General features: G+C 43.3%; 3 protein-coding genes across 10 annotated transcripts; 1 reads left to right on the forward strand and 2 right to left on the reverse strand.

Annotated features, from left to right (window-relative positions):
• Nucleotides 1-10: 10 nt before the first annotated feature.
• LOC125770620 (nucleosome-remodeling factor subunit NURF301) lies at nt 11-20,555 on the reverse strand. 8 transcript variants are annotated; one of them, XM_049440452.1, is made up of 16 exons: nt 20,433-20,555; nt 18,339-18,904; nt 13,295-17,779; nt 12,813-13,205; nt 12,459-12,731; nt 12,145-12,386; nt 10,710-12,063; nt 10,327-10,502; nt 3,949-4,357; nt 3,248-3,867; nt 2,435-2,829; nt 2,140-2,361; nt 1,895-2,062; nt 1,614-1,809; nt 1,447-1,531; nt 11-1,369 (listed from the first exon to the last, which is right to left on the reverse strand). In XM_049440452.1, the coding sequence occupies exons 2-16, from the start codon at nt 18,664-18,666 to the stop codon at nt 1,080-1,082; spliced, it is 9,636 nt and encodes a 3,211-aa protein (XP_049296409.1). In that variant the 5' UTR covers nt 18,667-18,904; nt 20,433-20,555; the 3' UTR covers nt 11-1,079. The 8 variants fall into 8 exon arrangements, with proteins under 8 accessions (XP_049296409.1, XP_049296413.1, XP_049296412.1 ...); XM_049440456.1 differs by having other exon boundaries at nt 20,391-20,441; XM_049440455.1 differs by lacking the exon at nt 20,433-20,555 and adding an exon at nt 20,333-20,430.
• A 25-nt stretch (nt 20,556-20,580) lies between these two features.
• LOC125770713 (cilia- and flagella-associated protein 20-like) lies at nt 20,581-21,823 on the reverse strand. Its single transcript, XM_049440657.1, has 2 exons — nt 21,454-21,823; nt 20,581-21,383 (listed from the first exon to the last, which is right to left on the reverse strand). The coding sequence occupies exons 1-2, from the start codon at nt 21,727-21,729 to the stop codon at nt 20,931-20,933; spliced, it is 729 nt and encodes a 242-aa protein (XP_049296614.1). The 5' UTR covers nt 21,730-21,823; the 3' UTR covers nt 20,581-20,930.
• Nucleotides 21,824-22,019: 196 nt separating this feature from the next.
• On the forward strand, nt 22,020-23,137 carry LOC125770736 (uncharacterized). The gene is made up of 3 exons (XM_049440692.1): nt 22,020-22,648; nt 22,713-22,835; nt 22,902-23,137. Exons 1-3 carry the CDS (start codon nt 22,512-22,514, stop codon nt 23,035-23,037), a joined length of 396 nt encoding a protein of 131 aa, XP_049296649.1. The 5' UTR covers nt 22,020-22,511; the 3' UTR covers nt 23,038-23,137.
• Nucleotides 23,138-23,216: the final 79 nt, after the last annotated feature.

Genomic DNA, 23,216 nt, shown 5'->3' on the forward strand with positions numbered 1-23,216 from the left:
TTGCATCGTATTGTTTTAAAAATTCTGTCCAGATTCTTACATTTATTGCAAGTTCAGTATAATAAGGGGCCTCTTTTCACGACCCGGTTAATCTTGGCGTTATATTTGCCATTCCTAATGCAACAAAAAAAACTCACGGTTTCTTCAGTAAATGATACAATGTGACGAAAGCAATAATACTATGTAACTATAACGCCGTTCTTTACAGATTTAACTTGTGCACGAGTTTTTGTTTTCCCACACAATTAGTAGCAATAAACAAGTGTGTGGGTGTTTGGGATGCTTGTGTGTTGATATATCTACAATAAAAATGTGTGTTCCTTTGCAATGGACATCCTTCACTTCCCTCTATTTCTCTCTATGATTACAATTGATTAAACATATATGGAAAGGTAAATCTAAAGTAAATATAGGTAAACGTCTACTAATGAGTTTGTAGTAGCTGACTGTATTTAATCAATATCGAATGGAACCACCATACCTATGTAAACTGTGCGCTTACTTTAAAATTCTTAAAATGTATTTCCTGTACACACACACACGCCAAACCTTCTCATGATCTTTTTTTTCTTCTTATCTCACGAAATCGCCATCGTAGGTACGTTATTTAAAAATATATACAGTGAAAATGATAAATCGGTGGAAAACTATACACATGTAAAACGATGTATGCTTGAACCAATTGAAATTTGCTGTGGTTGGGAGGGTGGAGGTTGGGGAGACCTTTTATACCGACGACTCTACTATTTGGGAACCGGCCCATGCCCTGCACCTCAAATTACACCAACTCGTTTTGCTCTTCTCCTCTTATTAAACAGGCGTATATTATTGTTTTTAAAATCTCGTGGGGCTTGTTTAAATTAAATATATTCTACGCTGCATAATATGAATATGACTCATTCGTTTGTCGTCCAAGGGATCAGGGGTTACAAAAGAACCAGTGTGTAACGTTCTAATCCCCCGGGGGTAATAATTTAAAATGGGTTTTAAATTATGTTAACAACATACATATCCCTCCCGTCTGCGCTAACCGTCATCTAGCCATTCTGTAGATAATTGTACAGAATGGAGTTACAAGACTACGCTGTAGCGGTCACAGCAGATGTCTCTGGTGCTGCTGCTGCTGCTGCTGTAGTAGAGGAGAGAGTACCGACCCCCACCAAATCATCGTTTCGATCGATGAGATGCTCGCGGAAGTATTTGATCTTTTGCACGAAGAACGATTCGAGACTTTCGGCACAGCGGAAAAATGGCGATTCCTTCGGGTTGTAGTACCGACAGTTGTCGAATATTTTCGTCATATCGCCGATGAACTCGGACAGTGTTTGATAGATTTTGTTGTCGATTTTTGTTTCGATCTTTTGCAGATCTGTAAAGAAACACGAATCAAGAATGAGTGAGATCAACCTGGATATACGAATTTTGCATCTGAACAAAGATGCTTACCCATTGGTTCTTTTATTACACGATAATAATCCGGTGCCTCGTTTGGATCGACCGGTTCCATAAACGGCCAGGCGCTTTTGTGTTGCTGAGTAAAGAAATGTAAGAAGCAGAACAATATTAATCATGGAGTGTGAAAGAGCTAGAAACAGACAATATGCGCCATTTACCTGTATTTGTTTGATCAGTTTCTTAAGATTTTCAAACTCCCTCATGCTAAGCGTTTTCATGTTGGCAAAATTAATTGCATTGTTCATCTGACAGTTCGGGCAGCTGTACTCATCGATGTTGTTAGCCTCGCATTGCAAAATACCAACGCAACGACCATGGAACCAATCCTGACACTTATCACAGCAAATGTAAAACCTAGAACATCACAACAACGAACCACGTTAAGTAAACGATGCAAGCGTTACGCGCGTTACAAGCGCGTTACGAGCGCGTTACTTACTGAGATTCATCGTACGGCTGTCGGCAGAGACAGTACAGCTCCTGTGTGTCCCGAGCATGCTTACATTCGCTGCAGATGTATTCTGTGATCTTCTTCGACTCTTCCTCGCTGATACCAACACAATCGCCATGGAACCAATTATTACACAGATCGCAACCAACATAGAATCTGAAAGGAAGAAAAAGGATTCATTAGGTGAGATACCTTAATGGAAAACGACTCCCATTCGTGATTGAAGAACTTACTTCGAATCGTCATACGGTGTCTGACAGATGCAATGCGTTTGGGCTTTATTATTCTTTTTCGCACCTCCTCGTTTCGTTTGCCCCGATCCACGGCCACCCGACGATCGAGTGTTTCCAGCTTTCGAACTTGCTGGCGTGGCATGCTTTTGGCCTCGTTTGCTACCGGCAGCGGCCGGCGTGTTGGATGCTTGTTCTTTTGCCGCATTTGCTCCCGCAGTCGTTCTACAATGAAGTGTAAAAGAAAAACAATCAATATCATTGGAAACGAATGCAAAACGAAAAGAAAAACACCAACCTCCTTCTGCTTGTGGTGGCTGTGGTTGATGTTGAGGAACTCTTATCCGTCGCTTGCTTCGAGCTACCACGACCGGGCGGCACCAGCTGTTCATTCTCCCCATGTGCGTCCGCATTGGACACGATCGACTCGAACGTTGGTGGTGTTTGAAGCGAACTGTTCTCCTGCCGCTGCTGCTGTTGCTGTTGGAGGGACGATGCTGTCGTACCAGCCGCCGACGCTACCACCACAGCTCCTCCACCACCTGGTGCCGCCCGGACGTTTGTGGTGCCAGAAGCCGACTGCAGCTCGACGGAGAGTTCCTTTTGTATCTGTACCTGCAATTCCTTTTCGAGATGAGATCGTTTCTTGAGAATGTCTTTCTTTAACTGTTCCTTGTGACGATTCAATTGTGCCTAGCGCAAAAGAACAATCACACACAGAAATAAGGATTTTATTTTCGGTTTTTTTTGCTGTTGGTTGTGAATGCTAGGTTGGGACAACTTGCACAACACGGAAGCAAATTAGTAATCATAAGAAAAAAACATATAATAATAATATAAGGAAAAAAACATGTTGGAAAAATCAATCAACATCTAATTGTGGAAGAAACAAATGAGAAGAAAGTGGATAACGAAACATTTCGTCTGCAACATTACAAGGAGAGAACCCAATAAAGCTGCAGAGCTGATCTCATTAAATTATAGCTAAAAATGGTGCAATGATGAATATGGGAATATGCGGAAAAGCAGGATAAAATAGCTTCTAGGGAAATGTTTTCAAATGCAAACATTAAGATTCTTACGATCGGTGCGTGCAAGCACAACAACATACCTGCAATTTGTTCTGCCTCTGCTGTGGACTCTGTTGCTGCGGCGAGTTACCAGTGGCCAAGGAGCTAACAACAACATTGCCACCCGAAGCAGTACCATCACCGGCCGCATGTTGCTTCCGTTTGTCCGCATTCCTGTTCCGAGCAGCTGAGGGAGGATCGGATTTTCCATCCGCAGACACAGCCACAGCCGTCATGGTTGGGGATTCGTGTGCCTGACGGTTTGTTGGTGCTGCTGTTCGTCTTTTGCTCGGAGAACTGCCATGGTTTTCGTTGTTGGAAAGTTTTCGTTCCCGGCTGCTTGTTCCCGGACTGAACGATGCATTACCACCGCTTGCAGTGGCGGATGAGGTGCTTTTGGAAGGACGCGAGCGCTTCGGGGTGTCCATCTGCCATTCATCATCATCATCGTCCACACGCGGATTCACACGTTTACGGGTACGGCTACTATTACTGTGTGATTCGCTACGGTTCCCCGTCATGTTGCTGTAGTTGTGCTGCAGTGCAATCGTACGATCGGGTCGATCCTCGGGTTTAGTGTTCTTTTCATGATAGCGCTGCAAATTTAGCAGTTTTTCCTCTATTTCAGGCGTATTTCCTTGTTTGCGGGCATTGTTAATCACTACAAAACAGAGCGAGCAAAAAACCGTTTTTAAAACCGCATGAGCATCTTCTTCTGAATAGGTTGTAGGTCATTACTTACATTGCTGAATATAATCCGGTGTTACAACGAACGAATTCTTCCCTTCGGCACCATCCTCTCCTTCCAGCTCCTTTGCATCGTTTGCTACATCCTTCAAGAGCCGCGCTGCCGTATCATCGGACGACTCAGCCTCTGCTAGCTGTACATTCTGTTGCTGCATCTTTTGCTGCTGTTGCTTGTTCAGATTGTTACTCACTTTTTGGATCAACTCCTTCTTCACCAACGGATTAATTCCAGTCGCATTATTATTGGCACCATTAATGATGATGTTCGAAAGGATGCGTGGCTTTCCGTCATCAACGATCGAACTATTGTTTGTTCCGGCAATCATCGGAACGGCAGGTATCGTAGTATTGCTAGCAGTATCCTCCGACGTACCCATATCCGCAACAGCTTCCGTTGTATTGTCCTGTTTTTGAATTAACGATACCAAAGAAAAAAACAGAACAAACACAATTGTACGACCACGGGTGTCGAGGCAAAGTAGAACACGACCACGACACACACACGGGATGGACAATATTAGTAAAACGTTCTGCATGTTTGACACTATTGAGTGCCCGCGTTTCTCGCTCGTTTCATCGCAAATGATTGCAATCAGGTACAAACCAGACCCTTGGTACTGTCCAGCAAACAAAACAACCGCGCCATCGTTTGAACACAGCGATGAAAAGCCAGAGTTTTCACCATTTCACCGTTGATATCGAGAGTGGAAGAACTTTCTTTCAAATGCCGTTAAGCCCACCGATCTCCGACCAATACTTAGGGGAAAGTGTACTACGCAAAACAATGCAAAGATGCCGCAACAACGGATCAACACGTGTGTTTCTCCGTTAGCCAACACACATCTGGCCCATCGTTTTACTTCCTTTGGATTGATGCATATTCAATTCATGTATCGTGATTGTAGGAGAGAGTGAAGATATTCATCCAAACAAAGGACAAAGTGCGGAAATTGATAAGTGTACAAATTACGGAAAGGTAGCCACAGCTTTGCCAATTGGAATTAGTTATGTCTTTCCTAGATCTGTTCCTTACAATCTCTATCGCTTTCCTGTACGCCCTAACTGCTTCATTTAATTTAATTTTACGTACTTTAACCTTTCAAATAACGTCTATCTACTGTGAGAAAAAGCATAATTATTTTTCTTCCGTTCCTTTGCCGTTGATTCATTTAAAATAAAGTATAAGTTTAGCCATATTATTTTATAGATAAAACGAAAGTAAATAAAAGTTTTAACACTTTAACAGACTTAGTGCAGTGTGGACAATTGTTTGCTTTTAACATGTATGAGAGAGCAACAAGTGTGTTAACAAATCATTTAGGGAAGAAAGAAACTAAATTTATCAACAACAAAATAATAATAATAAACAAAACCCAAAATATATGTGCAATAGGAATACAACATTCAGGATGTGAAACACTTTCCCTAGGGTAGGGGGGGCTTTGATACTCCTTCGCTATTCGAAATTTTGTAACAAAAAAAACTACGTCTCCTAACAAAATGCTAACAGTTTGGTTTAACTTTGTCTACATGTTGATAGAATGTTAATTTGACAATTATCGCTACTATCCTGTTCCAGTCCTTTGTCTCAATGATGAATTCTCTGTTCCTTCAATAGGTTCGTAATCCAGCCAACAAAAAAAAAATTCTTTATCCCTCTTCGTAACAAAACAAACTGATGATCAGTGGTCGGAGATCGATGGAATGCAGGTTCTTCCTCGGATCATAAAAATTCACTTTCTGTATTCGATTTGCCGGCGTTTTTTTTTTGTACTGATTCTCATTTGCGATCAAAAAAAGCGAGCACACGGACACGCACACAAACAGGATGGAGAGAGAGAGAGAGGAAAGATATATGTGGAGAAGGAGATTATAAAAACGAAATGAAGCTCTTGTGTGTGTTTTTTTTGTTTTTCAAACATGTTTAAAAATTGAGTAAAAAATTTAAAAGAACGCAAAAGTGAAACAAAATCAAAACATAAAAAGTTATAACTTAAGCTCTTACGAGGGTAATTGAAACAAAACCAATAAAAACAACAACCATTTTGTAAATTAAACAAAACAAAAAGAAACAAGAAAAACTTAAAACAAAAAAGCTCTGTATGCATTATCATATAAAAAAACAACAGAAAAATAAACAAAAGCGTTATTATAAAAGCTGTTTCAAACAACATCAACTTATTGTAGTAAAGTATAAAACACCATGGTTCAAAATCAACAAACACTGGAAGAAAAAAAAACTGGGAAAATGTGGTTGTAGTTAGTTTCAACTGTATGATAAGTGTATGGCCTTAGTTTAGTTTTACGTTGTTCTTATTGCTTCGTTAATTTTAAATAAAAACTTCAACTGCATATTTCATGCCATTTAAAGCATTAACGCTACTTAAGACAAAGCCATACATAAGTGAAGGAAAATGAAACTATCAGGAACGGTGTGCCAGAAGAGATCTGCGACAAAACCCTGCCCGCCAACATTTTTAGCTGTACTTCTCTTGATCTGTGTTGCTCTGTTTCCCTACGTTTAGTTTTCATATTTTCGAATTCTATTGAAATATTAACTCACTTAAAGCCTTTGTAACTCATCCGACACACGCACACACTTCTTAGGAACAACAGCATCCCGTCATCCCTATGTTTATATATAGTATATGTATGTACAAATAAGTCCGTAATCTTAGAGACAAGGATAAAGAAGAAATTGCATTCCCGCATTATGTCGCAGCATGTGGCTTCCTTTCTTCACTTTCTCGACCCTTTCCGCTTGTAGGTAGGTGAATATATCGTATATATATTTAGAGTTATTAGTAAAGACATGTTTGCTAACTTGTGTCCTTTTATTTGTTGGTATCAATTGTGTACAACACGATAGTATGGTATGGCTCGGAGACCGGTGTGCGGCGGTGGAAAAACGATTAAGTATCAAAGAAGAAAACAAAACAACTACATAACAACAAAGAAAAATGTTGCAAAGTTTAACGAAGCACAAACGCAATCTAAGCGATAAATAATTGCGCAACATAAGAGAGAGAAACGATATTAGTTTCATCATGTGATTTAGGATTAGACAATAAACGCACACACACACCGGGGTAAATTATTTTTGTAAAATTCAGTTTTCTGTTAATCTTGCTCAGATACATTGTGGTTTTATTTTTGTTCTTTATTGATTACCATTGTTGTTTTGTCTCGTTTGCTTGTCAATTCATTATTATTCTCTCCTAATATCATATGCGTGTAATCAATTCATGAATCATTTCCTACTACTATTCTTACATCCATGAAGAATATGTTGTATGTTTGTGTTTTGTTGCTTTTGTTTTTACACAGCAAGTCCTTTTTTTTAAAAAAGTCATGTAAATTCCTCTTAACGTTCTTCTGTTTCTCTTTCTCTTTTATCGTTCTCTCTGTTCCGAAGTCAACTGGCCGTTCCAATGAATCCTTCTCTACGCACGCACGCCTTAAAGCGTGTAGTGGTGTGTTATTTTAGATAACTTATCAACTTTTTCTTTGCAAGTTTAAGTTTTCAGTTGATTAATTACAGATGCGCCTTTGATATATAGTATTAGAAATGTTACCATGCTGTAAAGTATGAGTAGCGCATTCATTCTTAATAGTAGTTATGTACACTGGTTTGTTTGCTTAGGGCTGTTATACTTTGTCTATCGTACAGAGACCCCATTTTTGGATAATAAAACAAAATGCCTATTGGTTTTAATGCTGCACATATTTCAACTTCGTGATGGTTAGTGAATCTATAGTCGAGAGAAATACTTTCATTTCCCGGCAGTTTCTCTCTCTCTCTGGCCGTTTCTGGCTTACTAGACTTTACCACGTAGCTGAATAGACAGTCCTTGCTACTGGGGGAAGGTCCAGATGGGATATGATACCCGGTCCTGTGGTGTGGAACCGGCGCCGTTTATCACATACACCATCGAACCGCCCCAACCGGCAGTTTAAACACAATATATTGAGAGCGCTTCACTACACATGTAGAGTACATTCCAATAAAGAATGAGATAGAATAAGTAGTACACAAGGATAAATAAACTACACGCCACAATAGCGCATTAATACGGAATCGGTACACAAAACAAATAGGGGAAAAAGATTTCAAAACTTATTGCAATAAATCTTAACGGACATTCGTATTATGGTTTAACTAGAGGCAAGACAGTCGCATAATTGCTATTTAAAGGTCATAAAAGATACGGGTGGGGATCATGGAAAATATGTTCCTAATTATTATGTTCACATGTCATACAATTACTGGGGACTCACTAACATAAACACACAATCTATTGGTGCTTTTATTGCTAAAACTGCATTTAGAAACTCATTGAGCTCTGATCTCCCTTTGAGTGTATTTTGCACGTGATAACAAGTCATGGGAAAACAGTCTAGTTCTAACAGAAAAAAAACGTATTAGAATGTACGTAAGGAAATGGTGTCCGTCCCGCGAGTTTTTACGAGTCGTCACGGGTGTAATGCCCGAAAGGAATGTACTTAAGCTGAAGTTTGATATATCAACAATAATGCAATTTTATGTTCAAAAGATCTTTCCTTCTTTTTTAATGGTCAGTTGCCCTTCTTTTTAGGTTCTACACCTGTTTGTCATTTTTAGTCTGCCTTCTGTCTGGTTATCAGTTGCGTGAGTTCGACCCGCTATTCGGGTGAATCTCGCTATATTGATCTGTCGGTTCACAAGGAACGTTGCTTGTTTATATAATTGAAACTTTGGTTGTTGCAATAATGCATCACATAAACACCGCCACCTGTAAGAGAGCCACCTCCGATGGAAGCCACAACATGCTGTGCTTGATGGAGCAAAAACATGCACAGCAACAAGTAGACCACTAATAATAGAAATCTACGAACAGCAATCGAGGTCAGTGAACGAAATTTGCAGTAAATATTGGAATACGCGAAACGAATTAAATCAATAAGTGTACTCTTATTGATACATTGATACTCAGGCTCTGCTACCAGACCATATCTATGTCTTTCGTCTTGATCGTTCGTGATTCAATGAGAGTTAACGGTTGTGTTTATTCAGCTTTTTTCCGTGTAGACAGATTAGACTACACATCCGTAGCAAAGTAACGATTGCACACAGGCCACACAGACAATGATCTGCTGCTCCGTTCATTTGGAATTGAATTCTTACTTTTCACTATATGCTTTGCATACGCAGTCTCCGATAATATGTGTCCAAAGTTAGGCAGGGAATGGAGTGTTATGCTGAATGTTTTAAACGCAATGTGATCGCTTACGATCACGACTGGCTACATCGCATGCTAGGCTTATTGTGTATGTATACCACGTAAACAAGTAGTCAGTCCCACGGAACATCAGTCCGAATCAAATTTAAATCCCCGTATTGCGGTCTGTTGGGCTGTGAGCTGAATGCGACGCTAATCGTTTTCAATACACTTTTTTAACAAGTTATCTATCGGAAGTGCTTGACCTCCAAAAAGTGCAGATACTTCTTTACATACTAACAATCTCTGTTTTCGATTAAATATTGTGCACTTCTAACACTTTGCTGCAAAACTTCGCAACGTTCGTAGTCTATACTTCAGTGTGTTCTCAAATGCAGAGCCAGCTAGCCCTTGCCATTTTGAACACTGAATACAAATTAAACGAAACAAAATAGTCCTATATATGCGAAAAGAATCATGTCAATTTTATAAGTCCATTTGTGAAATATGAAAAGCATAATATGTATAACATAATAAATTGTAGCAATACCCTATCGTCTGTTCCATTTTGATCGTTTACTTTTTGTTCATTTACTTAGTTTGTCTCAAGTCTCGAGAAGGTTTGGTCCTTACTGGACAGAGAAAGCTATAGCCGTGTACAAAATGTATCATATATTAATCTCGCTCAGGTTATAATGGTTATTAATAGCGCAACATCAAAAAACAATAACGCACTGTAAAACATAAACGTTGTGAAAACATATAAACCTCCATTGTTAACAACCGAGCAGCTTTTGGTCTTATTTATCGCTTGTCAGAACACGGATTGCGCATCGTGATGGGTTGGCAGGCAGGGGGGAAATTCGTACCGAAAACGTGGCTTTTGTCAAGATTGTAAAATGTAGATCAAAACAAAAAAAAAAAAGAAAAAAACAAATCCTCGTACAAGAAAAAACCTTACCTAAAAATAATGTTTTGCGTACTATTAAACAAACACACGATTCCCTTGGAATGTACATGGTGATGATTTGGGGGCGGGGGGTTATGATTAAACTCATTGTATCGTCACTTCTTTACGAATTCCAGCCCCAATATTAAGTATGAATAGTTCATGGTAGGCTAGAGAGAGCATGAAATGGGAGGAAGTGGGCCTTTGAAGCCTAAAAACGACTTACTTGATGGTGTATCTGTATCGGTGTTCCGGACTCGTGCTTTATTTGCACCGGCGTCAGTGGTGGAGGCTGGCTGGCAACGGCACCGGTGGTCGCTACCGAGTTCTGGGCTGGTTGAATGGCCAGATAGATTTTCGTTGGCCCAATCATACTACCTTGCCGACCATTTGATTCTTGAACTGGGACAGATAAGAAGCAGAGAGAAAACATTTTTATTAATGCTAACGATAAAGAGTATAACAAATGAAAGTTATTCCAAAACGCAACGCCGAACAAACATCATTGTTTTTTGCTCCCAAGGATTATTATACTTTTGCAAATTCCCTATCTACACCAGCTTCTGGCGATCAAAAATGAAAAAAAAATAACTCTTTTCGTACGCTCACCTCTTAGCAATTGCTGTTTGACTTGCTGTTGTACCAGTGCGGTTTGTTGAGGTGTAAAATCGCTGCCTTGCAGTCCTTGTAAAACAATCCTGGGTCCTTGACCGGTATGCACTACCTGTGCCGTAACACATTTAATAACCGTGCCGGGGGGCTGCCCTTGTAACAGTGACTGTTCCACCGAATTGCTGATTTGCTGTTGCTGTTGCTGCTGCTGCTGCTGTTGCTGGAGCACGACATTATTAATGTCTGTTGTTGTTTGCAATACCTGTTGTACGGCAGGCTGTAAAATCTGCTGCTGTTGTAACAATTGCTGTTGCTGCTGCTGCTGTTGTTGTTGTTGCTGTTGTTGCTGCTGCTGTTGCAGTTGTTGTTGTAGTTGCTGCTGCTGTGCCTGGGCAGGGTCGGCTAGGTTAGCGACAGGAATAATTTGTGATGTGCCGTTGGGTTGCGCCTTGATGTGTGCAACAACCTGTGCCTGATTGTTGCTTATTGGTCGCAGCAGAACCTGTTGCCCGTTAACATTCGCCAACTGCAATTTACCGCTAGAGAGCTGTTGGGCCAAGCTTTGCACCTGACTGATAGCAACGGTTTGTTGCTGTTGCTGAGAGGTCGTAGCCACCGCCTGCATAGTAGCGGGCTGCTGCTGAATCTGGAATTGTATTTGCTGAGTTTGCTGCTGCTGTGGTTGTATAGTAGCGGAAGCAACAGTCGGTTGAGCCGCCGTCACGATTTGTTGCACTTTCTGAATTTGTTGCATCGTCCCGGTCGTCGTTAGCTGTGCACCGCCGGCCACCGACACAACGGTCGGCTGCGTTTGTATCTGCAGCGGAGTGTTGTTCACCAGCTTCTGTCCACTGTTGAGAATGATTCTCTGACCACCGATCATTATCTGCTGGCCGGGAGACGCCACTATTTGCTGAACCATTTTCTGACCGCCATGGTTGATGATGATTTGCTGCGGAGTACCTCCAACACTGGTTGCGTTTTGTATCAATATTTGTTTGGTAACGGTCGGCTGACCGGGTGTGGTAGCGAGCAACACTTTTTGCGTCGGCATCGGCGATTGAGCGGTGCTCGATGCGGCGGCGGCGGCCGCAGCTGCTGCAGCTGCTGCCGTCGGTTCGACGATCACCTTCTGACCGCCCTGATGCTGTGTACCTTGGAGTAGCTGTTGCAAGTTCGACTGCGTCACTACTTTCTGCACTGGTGTCGTTGTTGCCAACAATTGGTGGCCACTGCTTGTAATGACTTTCTGCAGCGTGCCCTGGTTGTTGATCACTATTTTCTGTGCCGCAGAGGACGATACGATTTGCTGTACATTTTGTACACTTGCTGTTGAGTTTGTGGTTTGTACCTTAGGGATTTAAGAGGGAAAACAAACAATTAATTTTGCTTCTTCTTCATCGAGGTAAATGCTACCAGACAATGTACATACCTTTTGCAAGAGCTGACGCTGTACGACCTGTTTGACCGGTTGAGGCGATGCCGCGCCAGTCGGAGTCGATGTGACACTGCGCATCAATACTCCCTTGTTTAGTATGTGTTGTGTAGGCGTGTTTGGAGCACTGGTATCGCTGCTTGTAACTGTCGATGTGGCACCCGCAGAGGAATTGGGCGTCCCGGATTGACCAACCTTTACAATCTTCTGTCCGATCTTTGTGATCATTTGTTTGGGTGCTACAGGGAGAAGAAGAAAAGTGTTAAATCGTTGCATAAAACCACTCAACTCTCAAGTGTTACAATACTTACAGTTGGGATTACTGCTTAGCACGTGCAATTTACCATCCGGCGTTTGAATCAACTGTTGGCCTGGGTTCAAACCACGCACGCTTACTTTCCCGTCTGGCCCACGAATGATTTGCACCTTTTGCGGACCGTCCGGTTTCGAGGTTCCAGCTGCCTGGTGACTGGCATTGGAGTTGGTCGCTACATTCTGTTGGATGATTTTTGTTGTACCGTCCGGATTCTTGACCAAAATCTTGCGCTGAATTATACCGGTGCCTTTCGGTGTGGTGCCACCTTCTACAAAAAACAGGGAACCAATCAATTTAAATGTATTATGTTTCATGAGCCGATATACGAACGAAGCCGATCGTAACTTACCTTGCTTCAGTTCCAAAGCTCGTTTTTGATTGTGTGCTGCCCGCTGTATACGTAATTGTTGTTCCATCTTTTCATTGATTTCATCGCGCGATACTTTATTGGTAACGGAGGAAGACGATTTGTTAGCCATCGTACCACCACCACCACCAGGCGAAGCGGTCGAAGACGAATCGTTTAGTCGATTGCCCATCGGTAGCTTGCCCGTACTGTTTCGCGTCACTGGTTGGGCTGAGGCTGCGACCAGCTTTTCCTGCTTTTCACCGTACAGCTTTATCTCCCACAGCTCCAGCTTGTCTTCGTCGATCCATTCTTCCGACACTTGCGGTTCGGTTTGCTGGGGCGATTCGGCTCGTTTCCGTTTGCGCAATCCCGAACGAATGGATTGAACTTCTGCTATAATGGTTAACAATTATATTATTAATTAACTTCAAAAGGTAAACCAAACCAAAAAAAAACCTTCGTCCCCTTCTTCTTACACTTACCTCGTACAGTTTTCGGCAACTCCAATGGTATGACCACTTTCCGGCGCAGATACTGTAACCGCTCGTTAAACATCCCTACGTGCCTGTGACGAAGCAATTCCAGTGACATGATTTCCGACTCCGTCGTCACCTGTTGTTTGCCATCGGCCGTTACCGGCTTCATGGCCATATCATCCCATCGCAGGCAAGTCCAAAGAATGCGCAATTGCAATCCTACCGATGCCAGCGATGAAAGATTTACGCTACGATACAGCCAGCATGTTTTAAATAACGGGCGCGAGCAGGGATAGGGCCACACGGAAGTGTTTGCCTTTGCCAAATGGTGAAAACCCGACACCGGCAAACGTCCGCCATGTTTGGCTAGCTTCAACAGTTCGCCACGGGGCAACACCATGATCGAAGATACGCCTGCCTTCTTCGTGCGGAAGTAATTGACCACGGGATAGCGCGGTTTCCCGTTACCCAGAATGGGAATTCTGACGTCTGTTTTGGGTTTGGTTCCATCGCCGGCCGCACCTGAACCGGTGTTCGCTTTCACCACCGGTGGAAGTGTTTTCTTGAGATAAATTTTCCCCTTCGTATTAGCCACAGAATACACGCGCACACTGCCATCCGGTGCTTCTTCCTTTACTTCCACCTCATCTTTTTTCGCACTTCGCGAAGGAAGCGCAAAACGACGATTCGGTCGCATCGGAATCATAAACTCCGGCTTCTTCTCTGGCATTTCTTCTTCCTTTGGCTTGGAGGGAAACGTGTTGGGATGTTCCTTCGACACATTAGCGGTGGTAGCTGATTCGTCGCTAAGCTTCGTTGCTAAGCGTGAAGATCGTCCTCGTCCGCGTGTAACGCGCGTTCCGTCTCCGAGGGAAACATCCGAAGAAAGTGAGTTGGAATTGGAATTCTCGTTCAATGGTGCAACTGCACCGTCATCCACATCCATCGGTTTTACATCTTCGATCAGCGGTGTCGTTGTTACGTCCAGCATTGCAGCGGTACTATCGCTTGCGTTGTCCTCACTGCTGCACACAACTTCCTCTTTGACAACATCATTACAATCCATGACGGATGGTGCCGTGACCATATCGGGTTCCTCCTTCACCGCTACACCTTGATCGTCGGGAATTTCCTGCTTCAGTGAAACGTCGGCCGTTAGTTTGGCCAGCAGCCCTTCGTCATAGTCCACCAGCGTTCGCTTCGATCGCTCCAAATCATCATTTAGCGATTTGAACAGATTTACAGAGAAGTTGGTGAGTAAATTTTCAAAGCTCTCCTTTCTCGCTTCCGTCAGCTTCTGCTCCAGTATGGACTTTGCAGGAGTTGTTGCAGCCGCACCACCAGCTGTGGCCGTAGCTTGAACGGAGCTGTTGTGCTGAATTTCCAACACCTGCATTTGCTTAAGCACCGCGAATAGTTTCGCCCTTAAAGCTACCTTCTCGCGACACAAAGCAGAGTAGCACGACGAGCTACTGGCACTGCTGCAGGAAACCGAGTAGCACTTGTTTTGTGCGGACATTCGATTCGCGTAGTGATACTTCACACGCAACTCTTGCGTCTGACTGACCAAGGCCTGTAACTTTTCCCGATAGTGTCGGTTGCGAAGATGTTGCTGATAAGCGGTTACGTGGGGCTTTATCGGAACCGTACCAACCTGTCCCGCGGTTCCATGGCTGTTGATAATGCGCTGCAGCTGCTTCTCAATGCACTCACTGGGTGGAAGCACACGCACCGTTATGACGGTCGTATTGCTGGGTGTAGTGTCCGACTTCGAAACCACAGCAGGCTCTTCACCCAAACCCTCTTCCTGGCGTTCCTTGGCCAACTTAATACGCTGCTCCTCTGCGTCGCGCAAGTTGATACGGCGCTGTAGCAACCCTTCCAGCAGTGGACACTTTCGGCCCACCTTCGGATACAGTATGCGGCCCTGCGGTGTGGAAAGTGCACGCGAAACATCAATTTCGGTGCTATACTGTTGCGGAACCTCGAACGTTTCAATTTGATTAATCTTTTGTAGCAACTTTTCGTTCAGCGAACCTATGTCGGTGAGAAAATCCACGGCCGCTGGCGTCTGTTCCGACCGGAACAGAAAAGTTCCGGACGTTTTGTCGTTGCAATTGACGAAGGCTTCGTAAGATCGCCAATCCAGCTTCTGCACCTTTCGCTCTCCCGTTTCAGGTAGCAGCACCGGCAGTACCACATGAGCCGCCTCGTTCGTTGTTCGCCCGGGGACTGTCTTCCTTCGACGTCCATTTCCCATCCAGATCCAATCCCACTGTCCGTGGATACGGTACTCTTCTCCCTTTTGCTTCCATACCTGATGCTTCAAGCCGAGCGAATACTTTACGAAATTAATCGCCGTTCTGTTCCGCTCCTCCTCGTCGTCACGTTCGCGCTTTTCGCGCTTTTCCAGCTTCTTCTTTTCCTCCCGTTCGGCCAGCGTTATCCGGTACATTTTTGTGTGCCCTAGCTGCTCGTGCCAAACGCTAGCAAATACTACACCGCGCAGACAGGTCTGGAACATACACATCGCCCGTGCAAACTCATTCGGGGTGGTGCACACACCGATCGCATTGATCCACACCTTCCGAAGGCGGTTCCAATTATGATGCAAGAACGGCGTTACGATCGCTTGCTCTAGTGCAAGCAACGTTTGGCGAATGGTCGTAATGATCTGCTGCTGAGTCGCATACAATCCACCGCCTAGCCATTTGAACTCCGACACCGGCGTGAGTGAGAATTTGTGCGAAAGGTGTCTCTTCTTATCACGTTCCTCGTTGCGCTGCGGTTTGTTCAACGCGATCGGATGCACGGCGTACTGGTTGACGTAATTTTTGTGTCCATTTTCCATACCCAGCTTGAAGTAGAGCGTCCCGTTCGACAGTTGGGTTACTTTCTGGCGCGTCAATCGATCGATACCGTCCGTTGCCGTGCTTGCACTGGAAGCGCTAGCAACATTTGCCGGCTCTTCCTTTGGATTTTTCTTCTTCAACTCATCCAAATTAAAAGTGCGCGGTGTTAGTGATCCTGTTTTCGATCGGGTTACATGTTTACTGCCCCCACCATTCACTTGTTGTGCGCCATCCTCTTCCTTCACCATTGTTTCATCGGATGATGACTCTTTGTCCTTGGCTTGGTTGACACCACCGTTCTCTGTAGCCGTTCCTGCCTCGCCCCCCTCCTTGATATCTTCCTCACCCTCCATATCAGCCGAACTAGCACTTTCTTTGCCTTGTTCATCCATCTCCGACGGACCGAGCAGCTTTTCCACGCGCTGATTGTCAACCTCGATGTACGATTTCTTTCCTCCCTTGTGTTGATTTGTTAATGTTTCAGTCAGCGTCATTTGCCGCACGATATCATCGCGATACTTCTGATCTAGCTCCTGATAAAGTTCCGCCTCGAGCTCATCGGGATCGAGCTTCGAGAGCAACAGCTCGAACTGCTTCACCGTGCTGTAGTACCATACCTGTGACGAGTCTTCATTTTCCACGAAAATCCGTCGCACCACGAACCAATACTTCCGACCGTGTCGATCGTATCCGAGCATTTCCTGTCGCGATAGCATACCCTGCTTTTCCTGCGTCGAGATGCAGTCTATAACGCCGGATACTTTGTGCGATTTACATAGATTGCACTGCCAGTCACCTTTCGGTACGTCTATCAGTGGTGGTTCTACACACTCCAGATGGAAAACAGCTGGACAGGTTTCACAGCACAACAATTCTCCCACCCGATGGCAAACACGACAGTGATCATCGTACCGGATGGCTTCCTGCATCACATCGTCCCGCACTTGTGTCGTTACCAAAAATTGATCGGTTAGAAACTGCAGCACGTACAAACGATCTTCGGCCGGAACGTACGGATACTCGGTAGTAGCTAGTATCTTTAGCACACTCTGATCTAAGCTGGGCTCGCTTTCGATGTAGCTTCTTAACACCTCCGGCCAGGTAATGCAGTCGATCAAGTACAGCGCAATGTTTACGCTGTCCTTCTGATCGAGCGGCCCGAAGTGCGTTTGCTGCGAATCTTCTTCTCGCAGGATGCCCTTCAGCAGCATGATGTGCAACTCGGTTAGCAAAGCGCTCTGCTCTTCGCTCCAGATGGCAGCGCAAAAGTCCTCGAACCGAAACGGAGACAGCCTAACCTGGTGACGGAAGCGTCGGATGATTTCATAGATGGACGTGCACTTGAGCACAATGTCCGTAGGCACTAGCAGATCCTTCGACGATTCGGGCAGTTCGAGCGGCGGCACTTCACGCTCCTGCAGCCAAACGGGATCCGGACTTGGATCCTTCAGATAAATCGCCCCGTTGATGCCGGGTCCACCACTTGAGCTGGTCATCGAGAAATCGCTGTCAGATTCATGTCCGAGACTTTCGTCCGAATCGCTGGGCGAACGCAGATAGTCATCGTCGAGATCGCTTTTGTCGCTGTCGTCTCCAAAGTCGGAACCGTAATGATATTCCGAATCATGGTACGAATAAGCTGTTAAAAATATAACAAATTTCATCAGTTTCACCTATCCAATCGGTGGATATTTGATACGTCTAATTTTATTTCAATTAAATTTCATTAATTTCGGCCCTTCTCGAACCATTACTTTTCCAACGGTATAAAACATAGCATTTGTTAGAAAACATTAACTTTGTTTCTTTCTACAACATCATCTGTTTCGTTTTAACAAACAACAACATCAAAACATAAATACAGACAAGTGGCGTCAAAAAAGAAAAGTAACCTAAAAGGGAATTTCATCAAAACAAAGTTTCCCTCCGCTGCACGAGACAGTGCGTCCTTCCTTCCCCTTGCAGCACCTTATACGTCCATCCCAACAACTAACTGTCAAAAAGAAGGTTCAACCGTGGGAGCGAAAAAATGGAGGGAAAATGAACACACGCACGCACACAGCCTAACAGCGTCGCGCGTAAAGAAGGAACCGCACTGTATGTATGTTGTTTTGGAAGGAGGAGTATGATGCAAAACCGGAATATATATGTGTCATGTGTTTTTCTTGATGAACATGAAAATGCTTCATTCAACATACCTTTTCGGGCGGAAGAATTATTGTGTCCTCCACGACCTCGACCGCTTGGACGTCCGCGAGGCGTTGATTTTCTGCCTCTCGTACCTTTCGTTGCTGGTGTCCTCCGAGAGGTAGAGGGACGGCTTTCCTCACTCCCATGTGGCGATGAGGCGCGTGACGCCGACGGTGTACTGCCGTCTTGTGTATCCTTGCACAAATATTTGGGCTTCTTCATCAGATGATACTGGAACTTCTTCGGCCGATCCATTGTGGCCGTTTTTGGCGGGCGGCCCCTCCGTTTGCCCACGGATGCACTGCCACCTGGGCCATTGGATTGCCGTCCTGTCATTGTCTGTTCTTCACTATGTTAGATGCAATCTTACAAGTAAACTGTATGCCCTTCAATTAATCTGTTAACTGCCTCAGTATATCGTACATAGTCAGGCTTGCTCACTCGGTAGTAGTTCTATTCTTTCTCGTCTTTCCCGTTGTATAGCGGAAGCAAGCCTCTACTGGAGTTACGGTAAGCTCAAAAACACATCAATTCTATGTTCTAGTATTTGTAATCCACTTCTTCAAACGTATGCCTGAAAGAAAGAAAGCATCAAACAAACAAAAAGTAAACATTAATTTCCATGTATAATGTGAACGGAACAGTTAGAACCTGGCATCAACCAAAAGTCTTGATGGAAAGATATTTTTCCACAATAGAGGTTATGCTGAGCATCGTTGCCTAGCATTGTTACTATCTGCAAGCCTTTGGCAAAAACGGTTTGGTATACTGTGATCAAAAAATAATTTAAATATTCGAATGCTTTGTCACTATTGAACCCAAATTCGCTTTTTCTAATCTAACAGCCCGTGGAGCGGAGCCCGATCGTTCTCACTGCACATTGCAAGCTATGGTAGTAATTTCCATACACTTCTACACCTGCATTACTGATTTGTTGATGTATTTTCATCTGGCCAACATAGCGCATGATGCAGTTCCAAACGCACTACTCCAACCAGGACAACACATTTTCCGACCAGCTTTACTTATCGCTCTTTCGCCACACGGTAAAGCAATGAGCAGCACCACACACTTTATGCCACACGGGCATTATTACCCATGGCGAGCGAAAAACCTACCTTCCCATGTATCGTGCGACAGTATCACGAAAATCGCTTTCTAAACTATTAAATTGTTGTCACTATATTATTGCACTTTATTTTTATCGTGACACATGTCAAAATAGTGGCAATTTTCTTCCTTTTTCCCAGCCAAACGGAGGCTCGAATCGTTGCTTCCTTTGCTGTGCTATCTTTTCGACCCGACTTTGCTCACAGAAGACGCACTTCTGCAGAGCATGACGCGAAGGCCTCGATTGTACTGAAAATTTCGATCATGTACGACACCTATCAAAGCTCGACGCTGATTGGTCGATGCGCTGGGTCGCCATTTTGACAAACACCAAGCGCCGATGCTATGCATTCATTTTTACTCTCACATGCACCTTATGCAATTTTACCTCCTGGAACAGTTTTCAAATACCTCACGGATGCATTTTCCGTTCTATGGATAGTTTTTCAGTCCACAATTGTAAGCAAAACATCACATTTTCACAAATTTTCACTCTAGCTACCAACCGACCAATCACAGTACAGCTTCTATTGCTCGGCTGCTACACTAGCGCCATCTCTGGGTAACGCGCAGACCACGCATCCAATATTCTGCATCCCAACCTGTCTTCCCTTTTCCGCTAGCGTCATTAAAATAAAGATGCGTCTTTTTCACATTAGTTTTCCCAATCCGTCCGCTGTTCTTTAACTATGGAAAACACTGTACACATTTTTAACTGTTCCTATTGCACATTACATTCTTTAACACGGTCTAGCTTCAAAAACTTATCATAAATTTTCTTCACTTCTTTTCCAACAACACAACACATCCACAGCCAAGCGACAAAGCCTCCGTCAATTATACGATTTCTACAACTTTGCGGGGTGTTTAAATGCTACTTTTGCAAACATACTTCAGTCCTATTCATTCATTTTAGCTTGCAATGAACTAAATTACATTCGTGACCGTACACAAAATGTAGAAAACACAAAACTTCGGTGCAATTATCGTACCTGCTTGTACATTTTGATGATAGTGTTGGTTGCGTACGGCTTTGACAGGCATTGTCAAAGCATTTTGCTAGGCGCGTAATTTTGGCTTTGCTCACAGCTGATATTAATTACATTTCATAGCTTTTGCAACACGAACGGATAAGGTAAATTATGGTTTCATACAATACATTATTTATTGTTTGCGAATCACTAAGAATTTGCAGTGAATATTGTGGAACAAAAATAAACATACGTTTTGCCGTGCCAATTGACAAGTGTTGTACGAACTTGACCTTTGCAAATGGCTGTCGTGTTGCAGCATGCTGCTTGGTATTTTGCGCCAAACTGTCAATTTTGTAATGTCAGCATGCCGGTTTAAAAATGCCGATAGGAGTTGCTAAAGTTGTATGAAACACGTGTTTGTTGTAATGAACACGTGTTTGTAAAAAATATCAAAAACAATTACAGGGAGTAATAAAATAAACCGTCCTAGCTAATATCTAACTATTTAGCAAACATTTAGAGTTCTGTTCCAACGGCACATTGTGCTGGTGCAAGCTCATTATCCAACTGATTAGTCACATCAGTATTATCTATCGGTGTCGGTGGGCGTACCGTTTCAATTGGCTCATGTGGGATCTTCGGTGGCTTCTGCTGCATCTTTAGCTGCATCATACGATTTGGTCGGATCGGTTGTACCAGTCTCAAATCGGGCGGTGTTTCGTCGTTCGTGTAAAGTTGATCACAAAAGTAAATACGCTTGATACGCACGTTTGCATGTATTTGCAATCGAACTGTCTCGACATAGTTCGTGCCATATGCTTTTCGAGTAAAGTCCGCCAAGTTAATCTGTACCTGACCCCATCCCGGGGCCAAAGATATTGGTATGAAGGCGCTGAAGTTATCCACACGTGTTACGCTTTGATAGTTGGAGAAGCGTAAACGACGCAGCGATTGTCTATCGTCCAGAATCTGTTCAGAAAACGCAATAGACATAAGAATTGTTGATCACGGAATCGTAGTTGAACATCGCAAAGCTCACCTGAATTTCGAAAGAAAAGAATTTCTTCATGTTTTTCAACAGCATCACAATGAACGGAAGTTTAATCGAGAGGGAGGGACACGGCGCACATGGCGCTACCATAAAGGTGGTGGCAACGTTTACACCGGTCAGCTCGAACGCAAGTGAACGAGTATTCTCATCGGTCACACGTCTAGCGTGGCCATTCTTCGTATGCACATCCCAGATGGCAAGCGGCTTGCTTCCACCACTAGTGAACACCGTAACGAATCGATGCTGGAAAGCGTTGCGGAACATTGCCACAGAACAAAAAAAAATCAAACAATACTTGGTAGGAACTGAAACACTCCTCTACATAACGCCGTTTACAACCTGATTCGACTATCAGGCAAAGTTTGCTACGATGCAATAGTACACATTTTTGTTTTACATAATCGATAACATAATACGATGACTTCGATGAACCATGTCTGAATAGCTCTAATAATAACGACTGTTGTCTCAGTTTTGGGGGGTTGCGTTGTATTTTAAAACATACTGTAAAATGTTGCTTTTCATAGAACATTCTTAATGTGCGCCGACCAATTTGTTAACGACAAAGCGCCGGACGGTGTATTTTTAATATTGAATACTGAATTCGAGATCCTTTCAAGGACGACCGTCACCGTTTCAGACAATGCATAATTAATATGGCCTGTTTGTTTCCTGTCATTGGTTTTGAAAACTAATCGATAAACGTTTAAAATCAAAATGCTCTCATACAGCCGGCCGATACAAATATTATGAAAACGAAAGCAAATTCCTCCGTCAATCAGAAAATGTTTGGGGCAAAAGTTGTTCCACCTGATTGAATTTTCCCCTTTTTCGCTGACCTACATTAACCAAACAAATCGATTGCTTTCCTATTCCGTATCAGTTGCTATGGAAACGATAACGACGGAAAATGTGCAGTTTTGCACCCGGATTATTTTAGTCTTTCTCTACTGTGATTTCGGTGGGAAAGTAATTCCTTTCGAACCGTCTTTGGTTGGGTTTTATTTTGTTAACAAAGAAATCTTCACATCAAATTCTTCGTCATAATGGATAGAGGTAACTTCCAGCAGCAACGTAAAAAACGCCGTGAATCTAAACGAAAGTCGGGTGAAAAAAAGAAACCCAAATCGAACCGATCCGAGGAGAGCCTACATCCGAGCTACACCAATTTACAGCCACCATAGTAAGATAGAGAGTTAGTTTGTATTTTTCCTACACATTGATGGTTTGCACGGGTTTACTTTCAGTTCGGCCATCTGTCGCCAACGGTATCACGCAAACAACGTTCTGTATGAGAAACAGTTTAATTACGAATTGAAAATGCTTGAGTTGATGCAAAATTCGGCCTACGATTCGATGCGGTTCCACCGGTACATAGCGACCAGCTAGCTAGTTGTTCCCGTTTAATTGATTCTTACCTTCTGCTTCTTTTGCAGCCATTTCGCCCTTACTACACTTTGGCCACCGTTGCACACACGCAAAGAGATTGAATATGTGTTGGATAATTTTTTCCGTCATCCGGAGCGTCAAACACGTCGTTTGCACGAAATTATGAAAGGTCCTGTTCATTAATAAAATGTTGAGCACTGAAAAATTGTTAGCACACTGCAATAGTGTTTAAAATCAGTTTGAAATCAGTTTGTGATCAAAGGGTGAATCGTTAAAAAAAAGTCATTTCAAAGCATATTTTTAATAAAACTTTCTTCCCATTCCGAAAAAAACGCTTTTCTTTCTGTAATTAAACGCTTTTA

This window comes from Anopheles funestus, chromosome 3RL (genome assembly GCF_943734845.2).
Source record: "Anopheles funestus chromosome 3RL, idAnoFuneDA-416_04, whole genome shotgun sequence".
In the NCBI taxonomy this organism is placed as follows: Eukaryota; Metazoa; Arthropoda; class Insecta; order Diptera; family Culicidae; genus Anopheles; species Anopheles funestus.

What these genes read in the sequence shown, in the direction of transcription:
- LOC125770620 (XM_049440452.1), bottom strand. Translation starts at nt 18,666, where the DNA reads ATGACAGGACGGCAATCCAATGGCCCAGGTGGCAGTGCATCCGTGGGC. An exon ending in GCTAAGCAGTAATCCCAACT is followed by an intron (nt 12,387 to 12,458) that starts GTAAGTATTGTA and finishes TTCTCCCTGTAG; the next exon opens with CACCCAAACAAATGATCACA. An exon ending in CAGCCGTACGATGAATCTCA is followed by an intron (nt 1,810 to 1,894) that starts GTAAGTAACGCG and finishes GTGATGTTCTAG; the next exon opens with GTTTTACATTTGCTGTGATA.
- LOC125770713 (XM_049440657.1), bottom strand. Translation starts at nt 21,729, where the DNA reads ATGTTCCGCAACGCTTTCCAGCATCGATTCGTTACGGTGTTCACTAGT. An exon ending in TCTTTTCTTTCGAAATTCAG is followed by an intron (nt 21,384 to 21,453) that starts GTGAGCTTTGCG and finishes TTTTCTGAACAG; the next exon opens with ATTCTGGACGATAGACAATC.
- LOC125770736 (XM_049440692.1), top strand. Translation starts at nt 22,512, where the DNA reads ATGGATAGAGGTAACTTCCAGCAGCAACGTAAAAAACGCCGTGAATCT. An exon ending in ACCAATTTACAGCCACCATA is followed by an intron (nt 22,649 to 22,712) that starts GTAAGATAGAGA and finishes GTTTACTTTCAG; the next exon opens with TTCGGCCATCTGTCGCCAAC. An exon ending in GATTCGATGCGGTTCCACCG is followed by an intron (nt 22,836 to 22,901) that starts GTACATAGCGAC and finishes CTTCTTTTGCAG; the next exon opens with CCATTTCGCCCTTACTACAC.